The sequence below is a fragment of the Maylandia zebra genome, unplaced genomic scaffold (genome assembly GCF_041146795.1).
Source record: "Maylandia zebra isolate NMK-2024a unplaced genomic scaffold, Mzebra_GT3a scaffold01, whole genome shotgun sequence".
Taxonomy (NCBI): domain Eukaryota; kingdom Metazoa; phylum Chordata; class Actinopteri; order Cichliformes; family Cichlidae; genus Maylandia; species Maylandia zebra.
The window spans coordinates 1,696,440-1,718,067 of NW_027490031.1; the positions used below are offsets into that span (position 1 = coordinate 1,696,440).

At 41.4% G+C, this 21,628-nt stretch overlaps 2 protein-coding genes across 4 annotated transcripts in view; one reads left to right on the forward strand and one right to left on the reverse strand.

Annotated features, from left to right (window-relative positions):
• The window catches only part of LOC101477089 (protein NLRC3), a 374,972-nt gene that overhangs the window by 169,302 nt on the left and 184,042 nt on the right, over positions 1 to 21,628 (reverse strand). The window contains exon 9 of one of the 2 annotated variants that reach the window (XM_076880851.1): positions 3,545 to 3,664. The exons of the other annotated variant lie outside the window; for it this stretch is intronic. Coding sequence (XP_076736966.1) covers positions 3,545 to 3,664 — 120 coding nt within the window. The remainder of the gene's footprint in view (positions 1 to 3,544; positions 3,665 to 21,628) is intronic. 2 annotated transcript variants of the gene reach the window in all.
• Positions 1 to 21,628, forward strand: part of LOC143415595 (nucleotide-binding oligomerization domain-containing protein 1-like) — a 93,003-nt gene that overhangs the window by 69,033 nt on the left and 2,342 nt on the right. Inside the window, exons 2-5 of one of the 2 annotated variants that reach the window (XM_076880868.1) lie at positions 11,238 to 11,677; positions 11,817 to 13,449; positions 18,727 to 18,984; positions 19,235 to 19,669. In XM_076880868.1, the coding sequence (XP_076736983.1) occupies positions 11,287 to 11,677; positions 11,817 to 13,449; positions 18,727 to 18,984; positions 19,235 to 19,669 (2,717 nt within the window). In that variant the 5' untranslated portion in view covers positions 11,238 to 11,286. The remainder of the gene's footprint in view (positions 1 to 11,237; positions 11,678 to 11,816; positions 13,450 to 18,726; positions 18,985 to 19,234; positions 19,670 to 21,628) is intronic. The other variant, XM_076880869.1, reaches the window with a different exon arrangement.

Sequence of the window (21,628 nt, forward strand, 5' to 3'; positions counted from 1 at the left end):
ATGTGCGCGCACCTGATCGTCCACCCGCATACACAAAGCCAAAAGCGCATCTAGGGAGGAGGGCAGTTCACGGAGCATCAGTTCATTCCATATTTCCTCATTAATATTAGTGAGCAATGCACTTTTAAGGGCCTCTTCCCCCCATTTTGCCTGCCAAGCCAAGGTAGAAAAGTCAATAGAAAAATCAGCCATGCTGCGTTTACCTTGTTTAAGTGCAAGCAAGTGCTGGCCGGCGGTGCCAGTTGTGTCTTTCCTGTCAAACACACCTTTAAACTTAGTCAGAAAGTCAGAAAAGGTGATGTCCAGCTCCGCCTGAAGCGCAGCTTGAGCCCAGGTTAGAGCATGGTCCTGGAGTAACTGGACGATATATGCAATTTTCGCACCATCAGTAGAAAAGGCTTGCAGTTGCTGATGAAACTGAAGGGCACATTGAGTGAGAAAACCTGCACATTTATCAATCTCTCCCGTGAAAGCCCGTGGAGTGGGGAGAAATCTGTCAACGTGAACAGGTGAGGGAGCAGGTGGCGCGACACTTACTGCTGGAACTGGCGCCTCCGACGGAGGAGCGGCGACCAGTGGAGCGGCCGGTAGCGGTGTTAGCTGGGCCACGGCCTGTGTGAGGTTCGCGAGCTCTGCACGAAGGTGAACAAACATCCGCTCGTGGCGTGCCAGCATCACGGCCAACGTGGCGAGGGTGGGAGTCGAGGCCGCTGGGTCTGCTGAATCCATTTCCGTGGCTGGATGATTCTGTCACAATCTGGTACAGGGACTCAAACGCAGAGCGGTAAAGTGTCTCCAAGGTGTAGTTTATTTACAGTGCCAGTGCAATATATGTACAGTGAAGGCATCCAAAACACTGGGGAATCACAGGGTAGCTCGCTCACGTCTTCTTTGCTCACACTCACACACGTTCACACCGCAGGGAGGTTGCAGGTCCGGGGGGGAGAAGATCTGAGGCAGAAGAGAAGGAGAGTCACCAACCAATCACAAATCACGAGTTACGAAGCACAAGAGCTGTGAGAACACTAACGTCAGGAGTACAATCATCCAGCGACGAGAGGATCTAAGTTCCAGCCTCAAATAGTGCTCCCGGTGATGACAGATGATTGTTGTCAGGTGTGTGTGTGGGCCAAGGGTGGGAGCCCACAGTGAGCTCCGCCCAGGCAGAGAGGGAGAGAACAGAAACAGCAAATGTAGCCTTGTGGGGCCGGCCGGGCAGGCACGGAGACCATGACGCTTATGTGCTTTTGCTATATCCCTTTCTGACATTGCAACCTTAAGTTCATTATCTATCCAAGGTGCGTAGTTCTTTTTAACAGTAAATCTTTTTAAGGGGGCATGTTTGTCAGCCAGGTAGCAAAAGTTTTCAATAAACATAGATAATGCCATATCAGGGTCACTCTCGAGGCAGATGTCAGTCCAGTGAATTTCCTTTACGTTGTCTGCATTGAAATTTTTGTATGATCTATGAAAAATAATCTTATGTGCAGTTTTCAGTGGTTTCATTTTCTTGGTCAAACCTACAAGATTATGGTCACTATAACCTGGAACAACTGGAATAGAAACAATATTAGAGCAATGCTCAGGAACATTTGTATATATATGATCAATACATGATGATGACCTATGACCTCCTGCGTTGACCGTGACCCGGGTGGGAATGGTGATCATCTGAGACAAGGCAACAAGCCGACGCTGATGAACTTATCTTTTTCCTTAAAGGACAAGAAGGAGCTGACCAATTGATATTAAAGTCTCCTAATAAGAACATGTCTTTGTTTTCCTCAGTTACTCTTTCCAGCATTTCACAGACTCGTTCTACATACAACATATTACTACTTGGGGGTCTATAGCAGCAACCTGCTAATACAGGCTAGAGATGGACCGATCCGATATTACGTATCGGTATCGGTCCGATACTGACCTAAATTACTGGATCGGATATCGGAGAAAAATAAAAAATGTAATCCGATCCATTAAATATCACGAAAGCACCTCGCAAAACTTGTAACACGCCGTAACTCACCTCAGAACGTTAGCACGTCGGAGCAATATGCATCACGTGATAGAGCGGCTGTGGCATGCGGGACCTGTTGGTGGTCTGGATAGCATTTGAAGCTTCGCTAGCAACCCGGCAAGTATGTAAGTCTATCTCTGAATGTTTGTAAAGCATTCCCACGTTAAGCTTAACAAGCGACTGCCTCTCGCTCTCCGGCTGCTACTTCAATCGTGAAACTGCTTAAATGATCAGCTGATCGGCTTTTCTGTCGCGAGTCCGTCTCTCTTGTTTGTTTTTGGCCCACTTTGCACCAGAAAGAGGAAACCAGCGGCTGAACAACAGCAGCACGTTTAAGCTTGATAAGCTGTTGTTAGAATTTATTTAATATTACTTTCTACACCAGGATCTTTTTCTACGTAGCTGACGGCTGGTAACTGTGCAGGGGCGGATCTAGCAAAGTTTAGCCAGGGGGGCCGATAGGGCATTAACAGGGGAAAAGGGGGCACAAAGACATACTTTTCTTTCTTATTCTCATTTAAAATGTCGAGCTTTTAATAAATAATTGTGCAGTCTGCAATTTTGTTGAAGAAAGATGTTGAATCTATTTAATATTTCTTGAAAAATAATTGATTTCTGTGCATTTTTTTTCACACTGCATCAAATTAAGGTTGATTACGGCGATTAAGCATCATGAGGTGGCGCGTGAGGGGTGGTTCCCTATTTTTTATTTATTTATTTTTGTTGTTGCTGGGAGTTGGAACCCTATTAGTTAGGTTGCTTAATATTTACGCTAAGTACTCTTTAAAATACCAGAATAGGGAGGATGGTGTAGGTTTAAGTTTATTAGATTGATCAGTATTGCTGAACTATGAAATATTTTTTTTGTATACAGGTATAACAGAATAGCTTTAGTGTAGTTGTTGTTTTAAACTTGAGTATGAACATGCAGACTTGCAAAATGCAGCAAGATATTTAAAAAAACAGTTTTGTTGATTAAAAAACACTATATCGGATTCATATCGGTATCGGCAGATATCCAAATTTATGATATCGGTATCGGTATCGGACATCAAAAAGTGGTATCGTGCCATCTCTAGTAACAAGATGCTTGATATGGATGCTTTTATTTTGCTTCTTTATTATAACTTTGGCTTTTAGAAGGCCTTTCTGACTTTTCTTTTTAAGTTTCAGTTCAGTCCTTGAACCATCGGGGGTGGTTAGGCTACTTAACACTGACCTATTAAAAAAAGCGCCAAACTCAATGGATGAACAAGTGTTGTGCCTACACAAAGAACCAATTTTAACTTGTATCTCTGAGAATGTTGTTACTAGCACCCTGATTTAAATACACATAAAACACAAAAACATATAAAATGGCATTTTCGTGCCAACAAGGTGATCCCAAAGGGTTATTAGCTGAAAACTTGGCATCTTATACTTACATCAGAAATAGGAAAGTCTCTCCAGCAAAGACAACATCCAACATTTCTAACTACATCAAGCAGTTAATCACCTCTCAAAGAGTTTATGTTACTAACAGCTCACCTCTCTGCAGCAGACGACTGCAGTCCTTTAAAATCAATACGGTCATATTTAGACTGGTCACTCTTTACGGACACACAGCTGGGTCCAGGTTCACGTCCAGCAGGTCTCTCCTTGATCCTGCTGGAGAGGAAAAGTTGTGTTTTTCATTTGCAGCCAGAGAAGCTGATGAAGAATTAGAATATCTTCATCATCCCAAAGAGAAACAGGTTTTCAGGATGAGCATGAGCAGAAGGAAACTCCAAGCTAGTGTTGGCAGTGTAAGAACAGAGCGCCACCCAGAGGTAAACACAGTCATTTACACTGTGCAGGACTATTGATGAATGTACATGTTGGATACGTTTTATAGAATAAATAAATTCCTCGCTCAGTGACTTCCTTTGAGTGGAGATAATTGATCTGCATTTCAGGAGTGGGACACATCTCATAGACTCCCCCTCTGGTCCTCAGTCTATATATACAAATCCTGCCTCAATCTGGCTCTACGATTTGGTGGGACTGGCCTTTGACAGTAGAGCTCATCAGCCTTTCCCAAGAAACTATTTAAACTATTTAAACCCTATCACTAATGGTTTAACTGAAATTAAACAGTTTGATGAGTAGCAGCTATTTGAGGGATTACTTAAAAACAGTAATGGCTTTATTCCATGTAAGAAACAACTCATCTCACAATTAAAGTCACTTTCCAACCTGCATTGTATTCAATAGTCACTAAAACATTCAACGTACTAGCCATACATCTGATAAAACATTGTCAAAGAATTATTTAAGCCTGGACTGAACACTTATTTTATCCAGTATTAGTATTCAGTAGTATACTACAGTTCCAATAAACTCCACCAATTTAATGTCTAAGATGAAGAGGAGCAGAAACATGCACTGGTATCCTGGATGTTTGACCTGTTTTTCTGATAATTAACTGGAAAAAAACTTCATGAAATGCATTCTGGGTAAACTTTAAAACTGGCCATACCACTACGTGGGACAAGTTGATGCTCAAAACAGGTTAGAAGATATCTCAAGTGTCATTTTTACATACATGTTGATGTCAGGCTCATCTTGTACCCATGATTTTTTGCATCAAAATAAGTTTGTAATTTTAACTCACTAATTGATGAAGCCCTTTTATTTTGTCACTTGCAGTTACCTGCAGCGAAATTGGACTGACAACTAAGAACTGTCAGTGCTTGCTGAAGAATTTTTATGCTCTCATAGTTTTCAGCTCTTGTTTTGTCAGTTTGCACTGTTGTAATGGTTTGCTTGGGTATTTAAAGTTTATTGAAGTAAATCCTTTCTCCTCAGGTATGAGCCAGGTGGTTCTCCTCCTTATGGGATTTTACCTTTAATTAAATAAGTTACCTCATAAACTACACTAAGGATGCAAGTAAAACTTAACATCCTAAATGTGAAATTAAAACCTAGTATCAGTTTCTGTCAATAACACTAAAGAGTATGCTCAAACTTTTTAGTGTTATTGACAGACAACAAAAACACATTAAAGAGGATAAGGCTCTGATAAGGTTAAGCGGGAGAGAATGGATGGTCTCCAGGTGTGCAAAGCTTGTAGAGATTTATCGCAACAACTTTTGTAGCTTTGATTTGCTTTAACTGCAAATCAAGGGTGGTTCAATAAAAGTACTGATTCAGGGATGGGGGGCTGCATACATCCTGTATGCATTCGACACTTTTTACATTTGTATTTGTATAAAAATGGATTTTAATTTACGCATTCATTTCTGTTGATGTACAACATAAAATCCCAGTGAAATATACTTAAGTTTGTGTTTGTACAATATGGAAAGGTTCAAGGGTATGACTACTTTTACAAGGCACTGTGAGTGAGAAAGAGCCATGTCAATTGTTGTTTTTGTTTAGTTTGTTTTCCTTTGCAGAATCTGGAAATATTTGTAAAACTATCAATTAACACAAAGCTCTACATTAGTAGCCGTGTACTGGGCAGTGCAGAACTGTGGTTCACAAAGAATGCATTCAAGTGCACCATTTAGTGTAGGTCACCTTAGCTCAGCTCACAGTCAGTGTAGGTACAAGTGTGTAACAAGTAGAGATGGACCGATCCGATATTACGTATCGGTATCGGTCCAATACTGACCTAAATTACTGGATCGGATATCGGAGAAAAATAAAAAATGTAATCCGATCCATTAAATATCATGAAAGCACCTCACAAAACTTGCAACACGCCGTAACTCGCCTCAGAACGTTAGCACGTCGGAGCAGTATGCATCACGTGATAGAGCGGCTGTGGCATGCGGGACCTGTCGGTGGTCTGGATAGCATGTGGAGCTTCGCTAGCAACCTGGCATTTCATCTCCGACAAAGTTATCCCCGAGAGAAGTAAAGCAAGTGTGTAAGTCCATCTCTGAATGTTTGTAAAGCATTCCCACGTTAAGCTTAACAAGCGACTGCCTCTTCTTGCTGCTACTTCAATCATGAAACTGCTTAATGATCAGCTGATCGGCTTTTCTGTCGCGAGTCCGTCTCTCTTGTTTGTTTTTGGCCCACTTTGCACCAGAAAGAGGAAACCAGCAGCTGAACAACAGCAGCACGTTTAAGCTTGATAAGCTGTTGTTAGAATTTATTTAATATTACTTTCTACACCAGGATCTTTTTCTACGTAGCTGACGGCTGGTAACTGTGCATGGGCGGATCTAGCAAAGTTTAGCCAGGGGGGCCGATAGGGCATGAACAGGGAAAAGGGGGCACAAAGACATACTTTTCTTTCTTATTCTCATTTAAAATGTCTAGCTTTTAATAAATAATTATCTGACACCCAAAGTTTTAATTTGATGTAAAATTAATAGAAGTCAATTACTGTATATAGTGACTATTAAGTCTAATATACCCTAGTAAGCTATAGTACTTTTTCCTTTGGGAAGGTACCATCTGTGCAGTCTGCAATTTTGTTGAAGAAAGATGTTGAATCTATTTAATATTTCTTGAAAAATAATTGATTTCTGTGCATTTTTTTTCACACTGCATCAAATTAAGGTTGATTACGTCGATTAAGCATCATGAGGTGGCGCGTGAGGGGTGGTTCCCTAATTTTTATTTATTTATTTTTGTTGTTGCTGGGAGTTGGAACCCTATTAGTTAGGTTGCTTAATATTTACGCTAAGTGCTCTTTAAAATACCAGAATAGGGAGAATGGTGTAGGTTTATTAGATTGATCAGTATTGCTGAACTATGAAATATTTTTTTTGTATACAGGTATAACAGAATAGCTTTAGTGTAGTTGTTGTTTTAAACTTGAGTATGAACTTATACAAAATGCAGCAAGATATTAAAAAAAAACAGTTTTGTTGATTAAAAAACACTATCGGATTCATATCGGTATCGGCAGATATCCAAATTTATGATATCGGTATCGGACATAAAAAAGTGGTATCGTGCCATCTCTAATACAGGCCTGCCATAGAGCGGGTGTAACTGAACCCACAGAATTTCCAGGTCGTTAAACATTAAGTCCATACATAGTTTGCTTGCCATATTATCATTAATGTATAGGGCTACGCCCCCTCCAAATCTGTTTCTGTCCTTCCTATACAACTTATAACTGTTTATTTCAAATTCATTATTCTCAAAGGCAGCATCTAAATGTGTCTCGGAAATAGCCAGCACACTTATCGTATTTGTTGACAACAGTGACAGAATTTCCTGAATCTTACATTTAAGGCTACAAATATTAACATGAGCCACTGAAAAATCTTTACCGGAGAATCCGGGAATAAGTATAGGATCCGACATTTGCAGACCGATCGATCTCAACAGCTACAAATGGCAACATTGCTGAAGTCTAAATATTAATTCCGGCGTTCTGTGGCCTCGGTTTAACAATTCATTTGTCATATTTCAGGACGGCAATATCACCTCTGTCTCTGGCCGCTCTCGGCTGTGGTAGCAGTTCTTTCCTCTTCTTTCTGATGGACTCTGAGAAATCTTCGTTGATGTAAAGATTGGTACCTTTCAGTTTTTTGGCAGATGAAAAAATTTATTGTTTATCTTTAAATCTTTGTAGTCTGACCACAATCGGCCTGGCTCGTCCATTTTCCTTGTATGGACCGACTCTGTGAGCGCGTTCAATTTGAATGCTGTCACTATCCAGTCCCTCTGTGTTACTCCCACTAGGTTTATATCTGAGACTCTCCACCCTTTGACCTTAGAACTGAAGAAGCTTCTCGGATGAGAGGTGAAACGTCTTCAAGTAACTTAAAGAAGTCCAGACGCTTTTCTTTGCAAGCTCCTTTGACTACGATGACCTGGATGACTGAGAACCTTCACAGACAAATTATACGTGATATGGTGCGACGTTCTTTCTTTCCACGCACCATGTCATGGTGTGAAATAATTAACTCTCAGATCTCAAAGTTTATTACAGGAAGTCAAGTGTGACAAAAGAGAGTAATGAAAACAAGACTTTTAGTGAAAGACAAACTAAAGACGAGAGCCTAAAAACCAGTTCTGAGGGATGTTCTTTTACAAGGAGTCACATCACTTTGCATGAAACAAAATGAATCACTAGAAATGATCTACAAGCTATGAGATGCTGTCGAAGCACTAAAGGAACCGGTATGAACAGTACTGTGAGAAAAATGCTATAAACTATGAAACAGTACTATGAGTAAACATTTCAGTGAGCCACCATAGTGCCAGGAGTCCCCACATGTGCTAGGGTGAGGGCTAAGAGTCACAAAGGGAGGGGGGGGGTCATCAAGGACGAGGAATGGGGAACCAGGCACGGGGTAACATCCAGCAGGAACCTTGAAGCTATTGGCAAGTGCAGTTATGAGCTGGAGACCTCAGAGTCACTGTGACAGGGACGTGTTAACGGCAGGCTAGATGTGGTTTCAGTGAACCTGCAGCAGATTGCAGCAGTCTTACTTGACGTGGGTGGAGAGGAAGCTTAGAGCGGAAGGTTGTCCGGGAGAGGCGAGCTGGGCAAATCCTACAATAGATGTGTAGCAGGCAGAGAAACAAACAAACATTTACACCATATTCAAAGAAAGCCCCTCAGAGTGTGAGAGCCCAAAGAGGGGCAGCCACGCCACCCTCCTGGGAAGAGCTGCGGAGAGCCCCACACGTGGGGTGCATTTAAAATTAAAAAGGTGGGCACCGGCACCAGAGGTGAGGTTGAATACACCTCACCTCTGGACGCTGCATAGCCTGCCCACCCCCAAGGCCCTACATGTGTGTGTTATGAGAGTGGGAGTAATGTGGATGTCTAGTTTGTGGAATAAAATTGAGGCACAAAACAATAAAATTGGAATAAAATTGAGGCCGCCTGTGCCTCACAAAAAAATTGAGGCACAAGCGGACAGAAGGGGACAGGGACAATGCCTCCCCTGCACCCTATAGACACACCTGCACCCCAAGGCCTTGCATGTTTGGGTGGGTGTGGTGGAGCGGGAAGAAGCAAGTAGCCCCTCCCTGGGGGGGGGGGGGGGCTACTACTCTACTGGGGCCAGCTTCCCTGCTGACCCCAGTAGACACCCCTGTTCCCTGGAATCCATCAAGGCCAGGGTGCACAGGCCCATGCAGACCAGGTCCCACAGCAGCAGCACAACCAAGCCCCACAGAGCCCGGGGTGGTCCACCCGACCCCACTGCAGAGGGAATTACACCCACCACATCATTCAGTCATCTACAGTACATAAGACAATAGAGATCCAGGCTGAGTTCATTCTCCACCTCTGATATATCTGATATATCCCCCACCTGCAGTTTAGATTTAGATTATTATGCAAGCAACTAAGAGATGCTGTGTGTTGAGTAAGTAGTGAAGATGCAAAATGAGAAAACACACAGTAATTATCAAAACCAGAGTTACACGTTGCTTTGAATTCAATTTCAATTCATTTCAATTCAATTTCAGTTATATAGCAATAAATCGCAACAAAAGTCGCCTCCAGGCGCTTTATATTGTACAGTAGATACAGAGAAAAGCCCAACAATCATATCACCCCCTATGAGCAAGCACTTTGGCGACAGTGGGAAGGAAAAACTCTCTTTTAACAGGAAGAAAGCAGAACCAGGCTCAGGGAGGGGCGGGGCCATCTGCTGTGATTGGTTGGGGTAAGAGAAGGAAGACAGGATAAAGACATGCTGTGGAAGAGAGACAGAGAGCTAAGCTAAGCTAGCGAAACAGTAAATACACAGTGAGTAGGGATGGGTATCGAAAACCGGTTCTTGTTGAGAACCGGTTCCCACTGTTTCAATTCCTTGGAATCGTTTGCCATTTTTGCAAACGATTCCCTTATCGATTGCAGTCACCCCGAATGACGTCACCACGTTGCGGAGCGTCATTTACCTGGCAGGAAACACGGTGCCTAAGCGGCTCAAACGCTCAAAAGTTTGGTTATACTTTATGAGAACCGATGACAACAGGGCAACTTGCAAAGTAGATATTTCATTTAGGGGAGGAAACACTACGAATATGCAAAAGCATTTGCTCACAAAACACGCGATGACACGTGTTTTTAATTCCGCTCCGGACTCGTGACTCTCAACCCAGCAGCAGCGGTAACGTTTGCACGTCCTCTCCCGTTAATGCGGCAGGTAAATAATCAACTAACAGTGCATATTATGTTAGCGCAATCTGCCTTATTACAAGACCTGCCATTACTGTACATGTAGGTGACCATGATGAGACAGACAGAGTCTGGCTGGCGCTCGCTGGCAGTTCTCGCTGCAGTCTACTGGTAGCGTCTCCTTTCAGGCAGGATAGACGAATGTCACCGAGCAGTGTCTAAGTTTGTGGTCAAAGGCTTGCGCCCATTTGCCACAGCAGATGCCCCCGATTTTTGGTAAGTGAATGTGTTTAATTGTAGGCAGGGACATTACTGGATATTCTTGTGTAATTGCCACAGAACAATTTATGTTATATTTTGTTATTGCTACAGAAGAATATTTATTTTATTATTTTACATTTACAATTTTCCTGGGGACCCCGTGACACCCCATTGAAGAGCCGTAGGCTGGATCTCTTAAGATCTCACTGTTGGGTTTGTAAGGCCATGTTACTCCTAAATTTCTATCTTGTTCAAAGAGAAGATATAAAACAAAGTTCTAAGCTAATCGACCTTAGTGTTCTCCTTTTTAAAAAAAAAAAAAGAATCGATAAGAGAATCGATAAAGAATCGAATCGTTAAACAGAATCGAAAATGGAATCGGAATCGTTAAAATCTTATCAATACCCATCCCTAACAGTGAGTGAATACTTTGGCTATAAATCAGGTAGTGAGTACACAGAAAGTGTGCTTCAGATGAAGCACGCGAAGATTATACTATGAAAAAAATGTATCTAAAAGTTTTTAATTAAATTGCTAAGCAGATAAGCTACTCAGAAACACCACTGTGGTTGAGCAGGAACAGGAAGTGATACTCTACCGCAGAGCGAGCGAACACCAAGTGACAGCGCCACCAAGAGAGTGGTGGCGCTGTCAATTGCAAAATAATAAAGAAAAAAAAAACATTTAAAGAAGACAAGAAAATAAAATCAAAAACCAGAATGCTGAAAAAACTAAAAGTCAAAGACTGAGGATAAATTATAAACACACTTGACACATCAATTTAAAACAAAGCCTAGCAATGCTAGGAACAGGAGCAACATCAAAATTATATATTAGTCTGAATCTTTGAAATGAATTACATTTTGTTTAAATCCACATTTTTTTCAACAGAAACCCAGGAAATAAAGGAAACATGGCTTGTACATGAAATAAAGGAAACATGGCTTGTACATCTCAGTCCGCTGTGGAGTACGTCAGGAGGGCCAAGCACAAACTGGTGGGAACATTAAAGGGGCTCAATGGGATTGTAGAGCATCTCTACCAGAAAGAAGTTTTCTCAGAGGAAGAAGTCAGTAAAATAAAGACAGCGGGTGACGACTTTGACAAAACCAGAGAGATTGTGAACCGTGTCATAAAAAAGGGGGACGCAGCCTGCTATGAGTTTCTCAGGATTATTGACATAACAAGAAAGAGAAGAACAGAAAGGCCGCCGTCTTTTCTGGAAATTACAGCATCAGATTCCTCTTCACGAGACAAATTTGACCTGAACTATTGGATCAGCTGCTTTTCCTTCAAGGATGACACCAACATGGATGTAACATACTTACAAGGTATTTTTAAACAAACTGAAGTCTGTGGCAAGATTTCTCGTGATCACACTCATTTATAATGCAGTGCTGTTCAGTGACACATGAGTTAAATCCCTAAATAAATTTTTAATTAATTTCTCCCACACCTCTTTTCTTTCAGGCCCTAAACCGTGTCACAGATACCAGCAAAAGTTGAAATTTAAAGCTCAGAAGATTTCAGAAAGATCATGGATCCAAAGTAAAGCAGTCTTGTTAAACAAGGAGACGTCTTTGTCCTACACTTCACTTGTGTTAGACACACAAGGACAGGCTTCAGCATCCAAAATAAAAAAGTCAAAGATCAAGAAAAGCAGGAAGGTTCGCACTAAAAAACTCAAGGCCTACATACCTGAGGACAAACATGGAACCTCTCCCAGTGAACTGCTGAAAATATATGACAGAAAAATCATTTTGGTAGGAAAACCTGGAACTGGGAAAACAGCTGTGGTCCATCAGATGTTGAAACTGTGGTCAGAGAAAGATAACAAGGATCTAGATTACTTGTTCTACTTTGATATGAGAGAAGCACCCAACATCACAGAGGTCCATAAACTGGAGGATCTTCTCTTCAGTGTGTTCTGTGAACCAGATGAAGGCAAAGATGAGGTCTTAGAGGACATAAAGAATAATGCTGACAGTGTTACCGTCATTTTTGATGGCGTACCAAATGTTCCCTCTACATCAACCCAGTCTGCAGTGCTGGAGCTCATACAGAAGACCCTTCTACCCGAAGCAAAGATCATCATCACCTGCAGACCAGAGGTGGAGTCAGCAGACTTCCTGTTGGATTGGGACTGTCTCAGAGTGGAAGTGAAAGGCTTCAGTGAGCAGGGCATCAGAGAGTACTTATCCAAGAATCTGAGTGAGAACCACCTCAACAAAGTCTTGTGTAACCTGGAGTTATTCTCTCTTTGCCACGTCCCCATGTACGCCCTGATGGTGGTCGCCTGCTTTAGCTTTGAGGGCTCAGATTTCTCTCCACATCCCTGCACAGTTACTGAAATATACCTCAATATCCTCCATTTCTGCAATCAGAGAAATGTTTCCAAGACACCTGAAAATGAAAGTACTAAATGGGATGCAATACTGTCTTTATCTCAGGCAGCTTTTTGTGCATCAGAAGGGAAAAATGTGATCCTAACATCACTGCCCAAACTAGACAGCTGTGCTAATTTGGCCATTTTGAGCAAGCTTCTGATTCAAATCAGCCCAACTGTAAAGAAACCCTTGTGTGCCTTTCTCCACTACACGGTTCAGGAGTTTTTTGCAGCTCTGTGGGTCTTAAAGGATCCAGAGAAGACCAGATGTGTTCTACAGCAGTGTCTGGTTCAGGGCAGCAAACACATGAAACACTTGGTCCCTTTCCTGTGTGGACTGTTGAATGAGAAGAACACTGATTTGTTAGAAGGTCTCCTTCCTCCTCAGCAGCTCAGAGACACGTCTGACTGGTTCTTCAAACACTTGGTGACCACCTTTGTAGGTTGCAGTGACAGTGAAGACTGTGAAGTGGACTTAATGTTCTTATGTCAATGCCTCTATGAGTCTCAGTCACCTGATGCCTGCCTCTGCCTCCTGGATAAACTGGACTACTGTATTGATGTGAGTGGAGAGACTCTTGATCCTCAGCAGTGTTGTGTTCTGGCCTATGTAATCAGCCAGAGTCAGGAGAGGAAAATAGAGCTGAACCTGGAGGATACAACAGTATCAAAACAGGGAATGAGGCCTTTGCTGGGATGCCTCAGCAAACTTCAAAGGTAAGTGAGAACATTTAGATCTGAAGTTAAAGGGTTCTGTACATCTGTTTTTAATGTTTTAAATGTAAAGCATTCAGTGATTTAGAGCAGTATGTGTTTTTCTTAAAGTGAAAAATGAAAACATAGTAGTGAAAAGGATTTGTTTCAGCTTTGTTTCATCATGTTTCCAGTGAGTTGTAGTTAAAATCCACTAAGTCAAAATGCCTCACCCTCTAGTTCACATATAAACATAAATATAAGGATTTCCCCTACAAAAATGCGTTTAGATAAATTTTGATGTAGTTAGTCTGCTAGTTCAATACAGTTTTCACATTAAAATACAATGAATTATAAATATTAGCTCATCTCCTGAACACAACAAACAGTGAGTCAAAACCTTTAAGATTTAAGAGAAGTATCTTTTTTAGTTTCTAACCAAACAGCAAGACCCAAACACGTCAGCAATGATCAGTCCATTAATCTCCTAACACCCGAACTCTTTCATGCATTTTAAATTTCTCTTTGCTCTTGTGACTTTATAGTAGAACACTATATTCACCCCTGCTCCTGGTAAGCCCATGGTTGGTCCTGCTGAGCGGGCATTTTGTTCCCAGAGTCCTCAGCCACGCCTTTTGCCCAGACAGGAAACAGCCACCGCCCAATACACAATTGAGTAATGATGTACAAAACTCTTTATTTGGTGTCTGAACACAGCAGCATTTTTCCTGAGTACAAAAACAAAATGAGAAACAACAATTGTGCCCCTTTGAGCCACGTGGTTCATTTGAAAGAGCAAAACTTAGTATTGTTTTTGTGAGTGACCAAGCAGCCAAAGCAAAGAGGACACAGGCAAAAACGTATCTTCAAAAAGGGTTTTCTTTATTTTAACCCTCAAAAAGTCAAAAATTAACAAAATTCAAAAAAATACTTAGCAGGCCCATAAAAGAGGTCAACTAAATATAACTCTACAAAAAGTATTTTCCAGAAACTTAAACAAAACAAAGTGAGACACAACTTAACTCACAAACTGACCTAATTACAAAGACACATGAGGATAGCTTTTATAATGATTTGGCCAAACCGTTTACACACAATAGGGGGAAACAAAACACACACTAATATTAACTAAGCACAGAATAACCTAACTAAACCTAAAACACCCCTGCTCCTGGTAAGCCCATGGTTGGTCCTGCTGAGCGGGCATTTTGTTCCCAGAGTCCTCAGCCACGCCTTTTGCCCAGACAGGAAACAGCCACCGCCCAAACCCAGGTAACACAAAGAAAGAGAAACATAATTAATATAACAAAACATTTTAGAAAAACCACACAATGCTATTATGTGCACGCCTCATAATATCAGTGTTAGGTTTAACCAAATGATTAATGAATTATATTAATGAAGAAAACTGCAAAGCAAACTAATAAAGTGAAAAGTGAACTGATTTACCCCTGTGTGGCTGATGCCATCACAGTTGTCTAGGCAATAGGGCTGCCACAAACAATTATTTTGATAGTCGACTAGTCACCTATTATTTTTGCGATTAGTCGACTAATCAGATCATCATCCATTGGACGTAAAACGTACAGCTTATTGCACCAGCATACATCTGCTCTTATATAATTATCATTAGCTTATAGCTAGGACTGTGCAATATGACCAAAATCTCATATCCCGATATAGGAATTATATCGTCCCGATAACGACATAAATCACAAAAATGTAACATTTTCTGTAAATTCTGTGAATCTCGGGCAGCTCGTCTTGCGGGAAGTGTTTCCTGCTGCGCGTCATGTAGCTGGAGTCGAGTGTTTTAACAGATGCATGAAACTATACAATTTTAGACATAAGTTATAACGGCCGCCATTTGAGTATTTATTACACGGCGTGCTGCGGGGAAAAGCCTGTTCTAACGTTTGAGTCTAAAGTTTATTTTTTAGCACCTGGCGGCTCTTTTTAATTCTCATCCATAAATAATCTGCTCTTTCACATGATTCAGTTTATTTTGAAAAGTCTCAACAGGATCTTGAGCTTTATTGTGAAAGGTTTATGTGGAACATAAACAAGCGGACACGCGATGGTGTAACCGTCGTTGTTGCTAATCACAACGCATAAAAACAGACGCTTGTCCGTCAGTAGTGTGGTTATATTAAATATAAGAGAAAGAGAGAACTTTAATAAATTAATATAGCCACTACAGTGACCATCAAAACGGTGAAAAAATATTGCCCTAAACAGTTTCTTTTGTGGTGTCGCAAAACAAACGATAGCGTAAAATGAAACGATAGACATTTTTATATCGTCATCCGATATATATCGTTATATCGAACAGCCCTATTTACAGCTTTAACTGTTTAAGGTATGTAAACAGGTATGTAGGTATGTAAATTTGCAGATTGTTTCGGTGAAGTTTAATAAACTCCTTGCTATCTAAAATATAACAGGACACCGGAGTAAATTCTCGAGCATCTCACACTTCTGATAATCAGCTGTCTGCTTGACGTTTATTCAGCTGTGTAAAAACTATAACTTTAATCTCAGCCAAACCGATTTACTCAGGAACAAATAAAATACTGAAAAAAGCCAAACAATAACATTTTTAAGTTATCTAAGTGACTTATATATATTTAACCTGAGTAGCGAAAGACGGCAGTGGGTTTGAAAACGATTTGCCGGGAGTCCGGTGTTCTCACGGGCTCTAGTGAGCCTAGCCCCCGGCTAGCTATCGAGCTAGTGGGTAACAGACGTCTCCGAAAACGTCGGAGCGCTTTTGAAAGTATGTGGTGTCCTGATAAACTGAGCAGATATTTGAGGTTTACACAGCTACATTCTCGCCTGAAAATATGTTAAACATTTATTTTGTGACCCAGAAAGAATAATAAGAGTAATATTAAAAATAACTAGCTACCACCATTGTTGGAAACTAGTGGTGGGCGGATCGATCCAAATATCGATAATATCAATACCAAGTCTGAATCGGTTTCGGATCGATACTAGCCTGGTAAGATCGATTCTTTACTTTGAACTCTGCTTGTTTGCTATGCTGTGCTTTCGGCAAAAACGAAACAACCAGGTCCACTGGACTCAGCGCTCCTGTGTCAGCGGAGAGCACTTTGCTCCCTCTCCCCCACTTTTATGTTTCAGTGTTGCGCTGACATGTCACGTGACATAGACACTTTAAGGGTTGTTAAGTTGTTTACATATTAACCCTTTAAGACCTACCATAGAATATAGTCCGCCAGAGCTTATATTATATTTTTACATGCTGTGGAGCCATTTTTGGGAGCATTTCAAGTTGTTATACATCAATACAACCATTATAGCCCAAACTTTAATAATATGTCTGCATTAGGTGCATAGTAATTACATCAATTGCAAAAAAGTGCAATAAACTACAAAAAAATTGAAAATCGTTTTTGTTTTTTTTAACATATATTTCTAGTTAGAGAAATTTAAGAGGCTTATCCCTCAAAACTGTAAATACAAAAAAGTTGCACAAACTAGTTTCCCACCACAGGAAATTTATTTTAAGTGTCTTCATAGTTTTATTTTTGAAATACACCAATTTTTATATACTGCAGGAAAAACGAAAATAAATATTATAGTGCAAATTTGCAAAATAACAGCATATGCATCAAAATAAACTATTTCCAGCAGTGCAATATGAGTCCTAAGCATCCCAGAAACGACACAGAAAGTCATAAACTCAAACATAACTTTTAAAAACACAGGTATAGGCTCATAAGGCCCCGATCGTAAAAAAAACTACATTTCCGCAAAATGACGTCACTTCCGGTTTTGGGCAGGTCATGCGGTCATGTGATAGTTCGCGCTGATGGACATAGGAAGTGTTACAAACAGCTGATCGGATCGGCGAAGCGTGTTTCTGGAATATCATGTTTTTGTTGCTGCAAGTGATTTTTATGCAGTTTTTGCAAAGCTATATGTGGAAGGAAACTGTGACCGAGGACAAGCTGATGGCATAAGATGTAAGTACAACTCCTCCAGTTTCATATGCAAAAAAAATGATTGCGCTAGCTTACGTGGTTGCAGAGCTACCGGGATTTAAAAATAGTTACGCAAAACAGAGCGTGCCCGCTTCGATCGGCTGTAAAGGGTTAATTATATATTTTTTTGTTTTTGTTGTTGAGAATTTTAATTGTGATTTTTTTTTTGTGTTATAATTTATCAAAAGTATTGGCTTTAATTTGTTTACTGGTTTGCGTGCACTTAAGATAAAAAAAAAAAAAAAGATCGCCACCACAGCAGACCCGATGGCATTTTCATGCTTCGCAGCATCATTTATTCTTACAATAATCACACGGTTGCTGTAACAGTACATTCAACGGCTGCAGCTCTCCCGCTGGCAGCCGTACACATCACCACCACCAAACCTGCAGTGGCATCGCAGAACACGCCCTGCCACATACCCCCCTCACCCGCTTCACCCCACCCCGTGAGCAGGCGAGGGAACCCAATGGGGAAGCGTCCACTCTGGCGGTTGCCCGCGCCTCCAGCGGCAGCCCCGGAGCTAGCCTGATGGCCAAAATAAAATAAAATAAAAATACCAAAATATGCAGTATCGCACACCACTATTGGAAACTGAGCTGGGCTGCGCTATGAATTCTGGGACACAGCTGCTTCTTCTTCTTCGGGGTTTAACGGCAGCTGGCATCCTTGTACATGCAGTGCTGCCATCTTCTGTTTCAGTCCGTTATTACACTCTTAAATCCTGCTACTTATTCCTGCGTCTTTTGCGATCTTACAAACCCTTAAACGACGTGTCGACTATTAAATCAGTCATCGATGATTATGATAGTCGACTAATCGTGGCAGCCCTACTAGGCAACCAAAATGTAATGTCCCCATATGTGGACACCACATCCTAGGAGGTTAAACTTGTCCTTTTAACCAGAGACAAAAACTGCTACAAAAGGTAAATTAGTCAGAAATGTAGACTTTTATGATTTAGACAGAATGATTCTTACATCCTGTTCAAACTGCGGTGACTCTGCTGACTATATCTGTTCGTATTTTGAATGTACATTTTACACTTGATTAAGATTTACTTTCTAAACCTTGAAGGCTGCAAACTCACATCAGCTCACCCGTCTCTGGTTTATATCGTATGCAGAGTCAATCCTCTTAAGCCTCTTGCAGCTTTGCACAAATTAGGAGTTTTGCATGAAAAAGGCGAACATGGTTCTTCAGTTTCAGCATGAATCTACACAAATAGACTTTGTTCTCAGCAGCTGATTACATGTGAACTAATGAAGTTCTCTACCAACCTTCCAACTGTAGGAGTGACTCCTTGTCACGCCAGCTGTGGACCATTTCTCTTCTGAGTGAGGTGGACGTGGATTACGTGAGTTTACTTGACTTCACTGAGAATCAGCTGCACCTCCCAGTCAACAGTGAAACACAACTGTATGACCGAGCTGTGAGAGTCCTGCAGAAGAGGAAGAGGAAGGTGAAAGTCTGCCTTCACTGTGATCACAGAGTCTGTCAAAGTGCAAGCTCGTTCCTCTTACACCATTTACCCCACATCCACTCACTCAGGTATGCTCTTTGGTTTTACTTATTAAACACTCAATGTTTTCATGTGATCTTCAATTGTGGTTTAAAATCCAGTTGAGTTACTTTATAGAAATAATTGAACCAACTGTAGTACTGACCTTATGGCTTTATTGTATTTTTAATGCTGGAAATATTTATCTGAGACATTTCTAGGACGGTATCAGTGCTGCTTGTTTCTGTTTGTTGTGCTCAGATCAAATCATCACATCGTGTTTCCTTTTCTTTCTTCCAGTTTCTGTCAGTCATCAGGAAATCTCTCAGATCAAACTGAGTTGTTGATGAATCTCTTCATTGTAGCAGCAGATAGACAACAGAGGACAGGAGAGAAGATCCTCAACATGCTATCATCAGTCTGCTCTTATCAGAAATTCCCTCTTCATTCTCATTACAATGACAAATATCAGAGTGACTTCCTGTTGGATCTGTACTCCCATGTGAAGGACTGTGAGACTGAAACAGGTCTGAGTGTCCTTCCATCATTACAGTCAGTTTTCCAGTCAGCTCCTGCAGTCTGGTCCATAGACCTCTCAGAGAGAAAGACCTCCATCCTCCTGGAGCTGCTGAAACTCCAACCAGAGAAGAAACGAGTGGAGCTGACAGGCTGCTCACATGAAGAGAGTGAAGTGAGGAGTTTGCTGCAGTGTCTGCCTTTTATCTCACAGCTCAGGTACACGACATACTTTACATGATTAATTCTTCAGAAGACGAGATGCTCCCTGAAGTCAGCAGAGGAAATATTTTTCAGTATATGAATTTTAATATAATTGTATAATTGTACAGACGGCTGAAGAGTGAAGCAGCTTGATCATAAGCAGGCTTTCTTTGTGTGAGCTGGCTTGATGAAAGCTAAACCTGCAGTCAGAGATGACAGCTGTGACAATGTGGGGGAAACTTTGTGTTCACTCAGCTTCAGTCTCTGTCCACACTCACATAAAAGGGGCCTTGGATTTGTTTTTTCTCTCTTCTTCCACACAAAATGGACCAATCGAATGCCGCCTTCATCAGTCACAAACATGAGCACATGAATGGATGATAAACATCTATGAAGAAGTGAATGAATAGATGTGTGTGAGCGCTCTGTGCTGCGGTTTATTTGTAAGCTGACAGCTGCACATTAGAGCTGTAAGAAATCTCTCCTTCCTAGCGGTTCATATCCCGCGATGCTGGGTCTGCTGTTTTGCATGCCTCCTTCCACTTCTTCCTATCCAGGGCGTCTTCTGGTGTAACATTCACAACCTTCATATCATCTTTGATTTGGTCCATCCAGCGCTTTTTTGGTCTTCCTCGTGGCCTGTTGTCACCCAGATCTAATTGCTGGGCTTTCTTTGCGATGCAGTTCTTATCGCTACGGGCAACATGGCCGTACCATCGGCGCCTCGCCTCTTGCATCTTGTTTGTGATCAGTGTCACTCCCACCGTTTCCTGACATCTTTGTTCTTCATTCGGTCTAGTCGTGTGAGACCCAGAGGCCACCGCAACATCTTCATCTCCATCAAAAGTTGCACAATTCAAGTACCTCGGATCCCTTGACACCTTGGACTGCGAGGTGTAAGAAATATTTTTATAAATTATTATTGAAAAAATATTTTAATAGTAAGGGAATATGAGCAGTGTTACAGGCACAGCCCTGAAGACTGTACCGTCATGGGCAGTGTGGTCCGTGCAATTCTGCACATTTTTCTTTCTTTTTTAACAGCGCATTGTGTTCTGCGTCCTGATTGATTGTTAATGGTCTACAGCCAACCTTGTGTCTCCTGTCCAGTACAGAATGTGTTCAGCTTGTCAAATTTACATAACTCTTCACTTGCTAGCGGTGTCACTCTGCTGTCCTGTATGTTTGTAAGTTTTCTCCCCAACAAACTGTTATGTTCTTAGTCTAGGCGTGTATTGAGCACAACAAGAAATTGGCCCCACTCACGCACCACCAAAGCAAGAACACAAACAGTCGTATCTTTCAAAGTGCTAAGCAGCCATTTATTTGCTTCAGCAGTGAGCAGTGCCAAAAATAACAAACAAAACTCCCTATTGGTCCCTACGCTTTCCTACACAAATGAAAACCAACCAAAAGGCAATTCAGTTACCGAACTTTCTAAATGAAAAACAGGAGAAAACTTAATCAACAAAAATGGCTTCTCACGCCTACTAGGCTGCTGCAGTGAACAATATATACAAGGTGAACAAAATACACGATTGCTACTTTACAAATCTATTTACAGCTATTTTCAAGATTAAGGTACTAACGGCACACACACACACACACACACACACACACACACACACACACACACACACACACACACACACACACATGGTTATACTGGCAAATCAATGGGCAAAGACACTTTACGAAACAACGAATCAAAAACACATGCTCTTCTTTGTTGGATGGTGGAGGCTAGGAGAGAGGGCGGCCAGTTGGCTGTCATCTGGTGGGTAAATACTGGAGGTGGTAAACCAATTATCCAATCCGAGGACAGGAAGAGACTGCAACCAAATACTCAGCAGGCACGCCCAGGTGTCCACTTCCTAAGAAAGAAAAGGGGAAAAAACCCACAACCATCCTCTGGTGGGAGGAGTCACACATAAAAGAAACACTGACAACATTGGATCATAACAAAACACAACA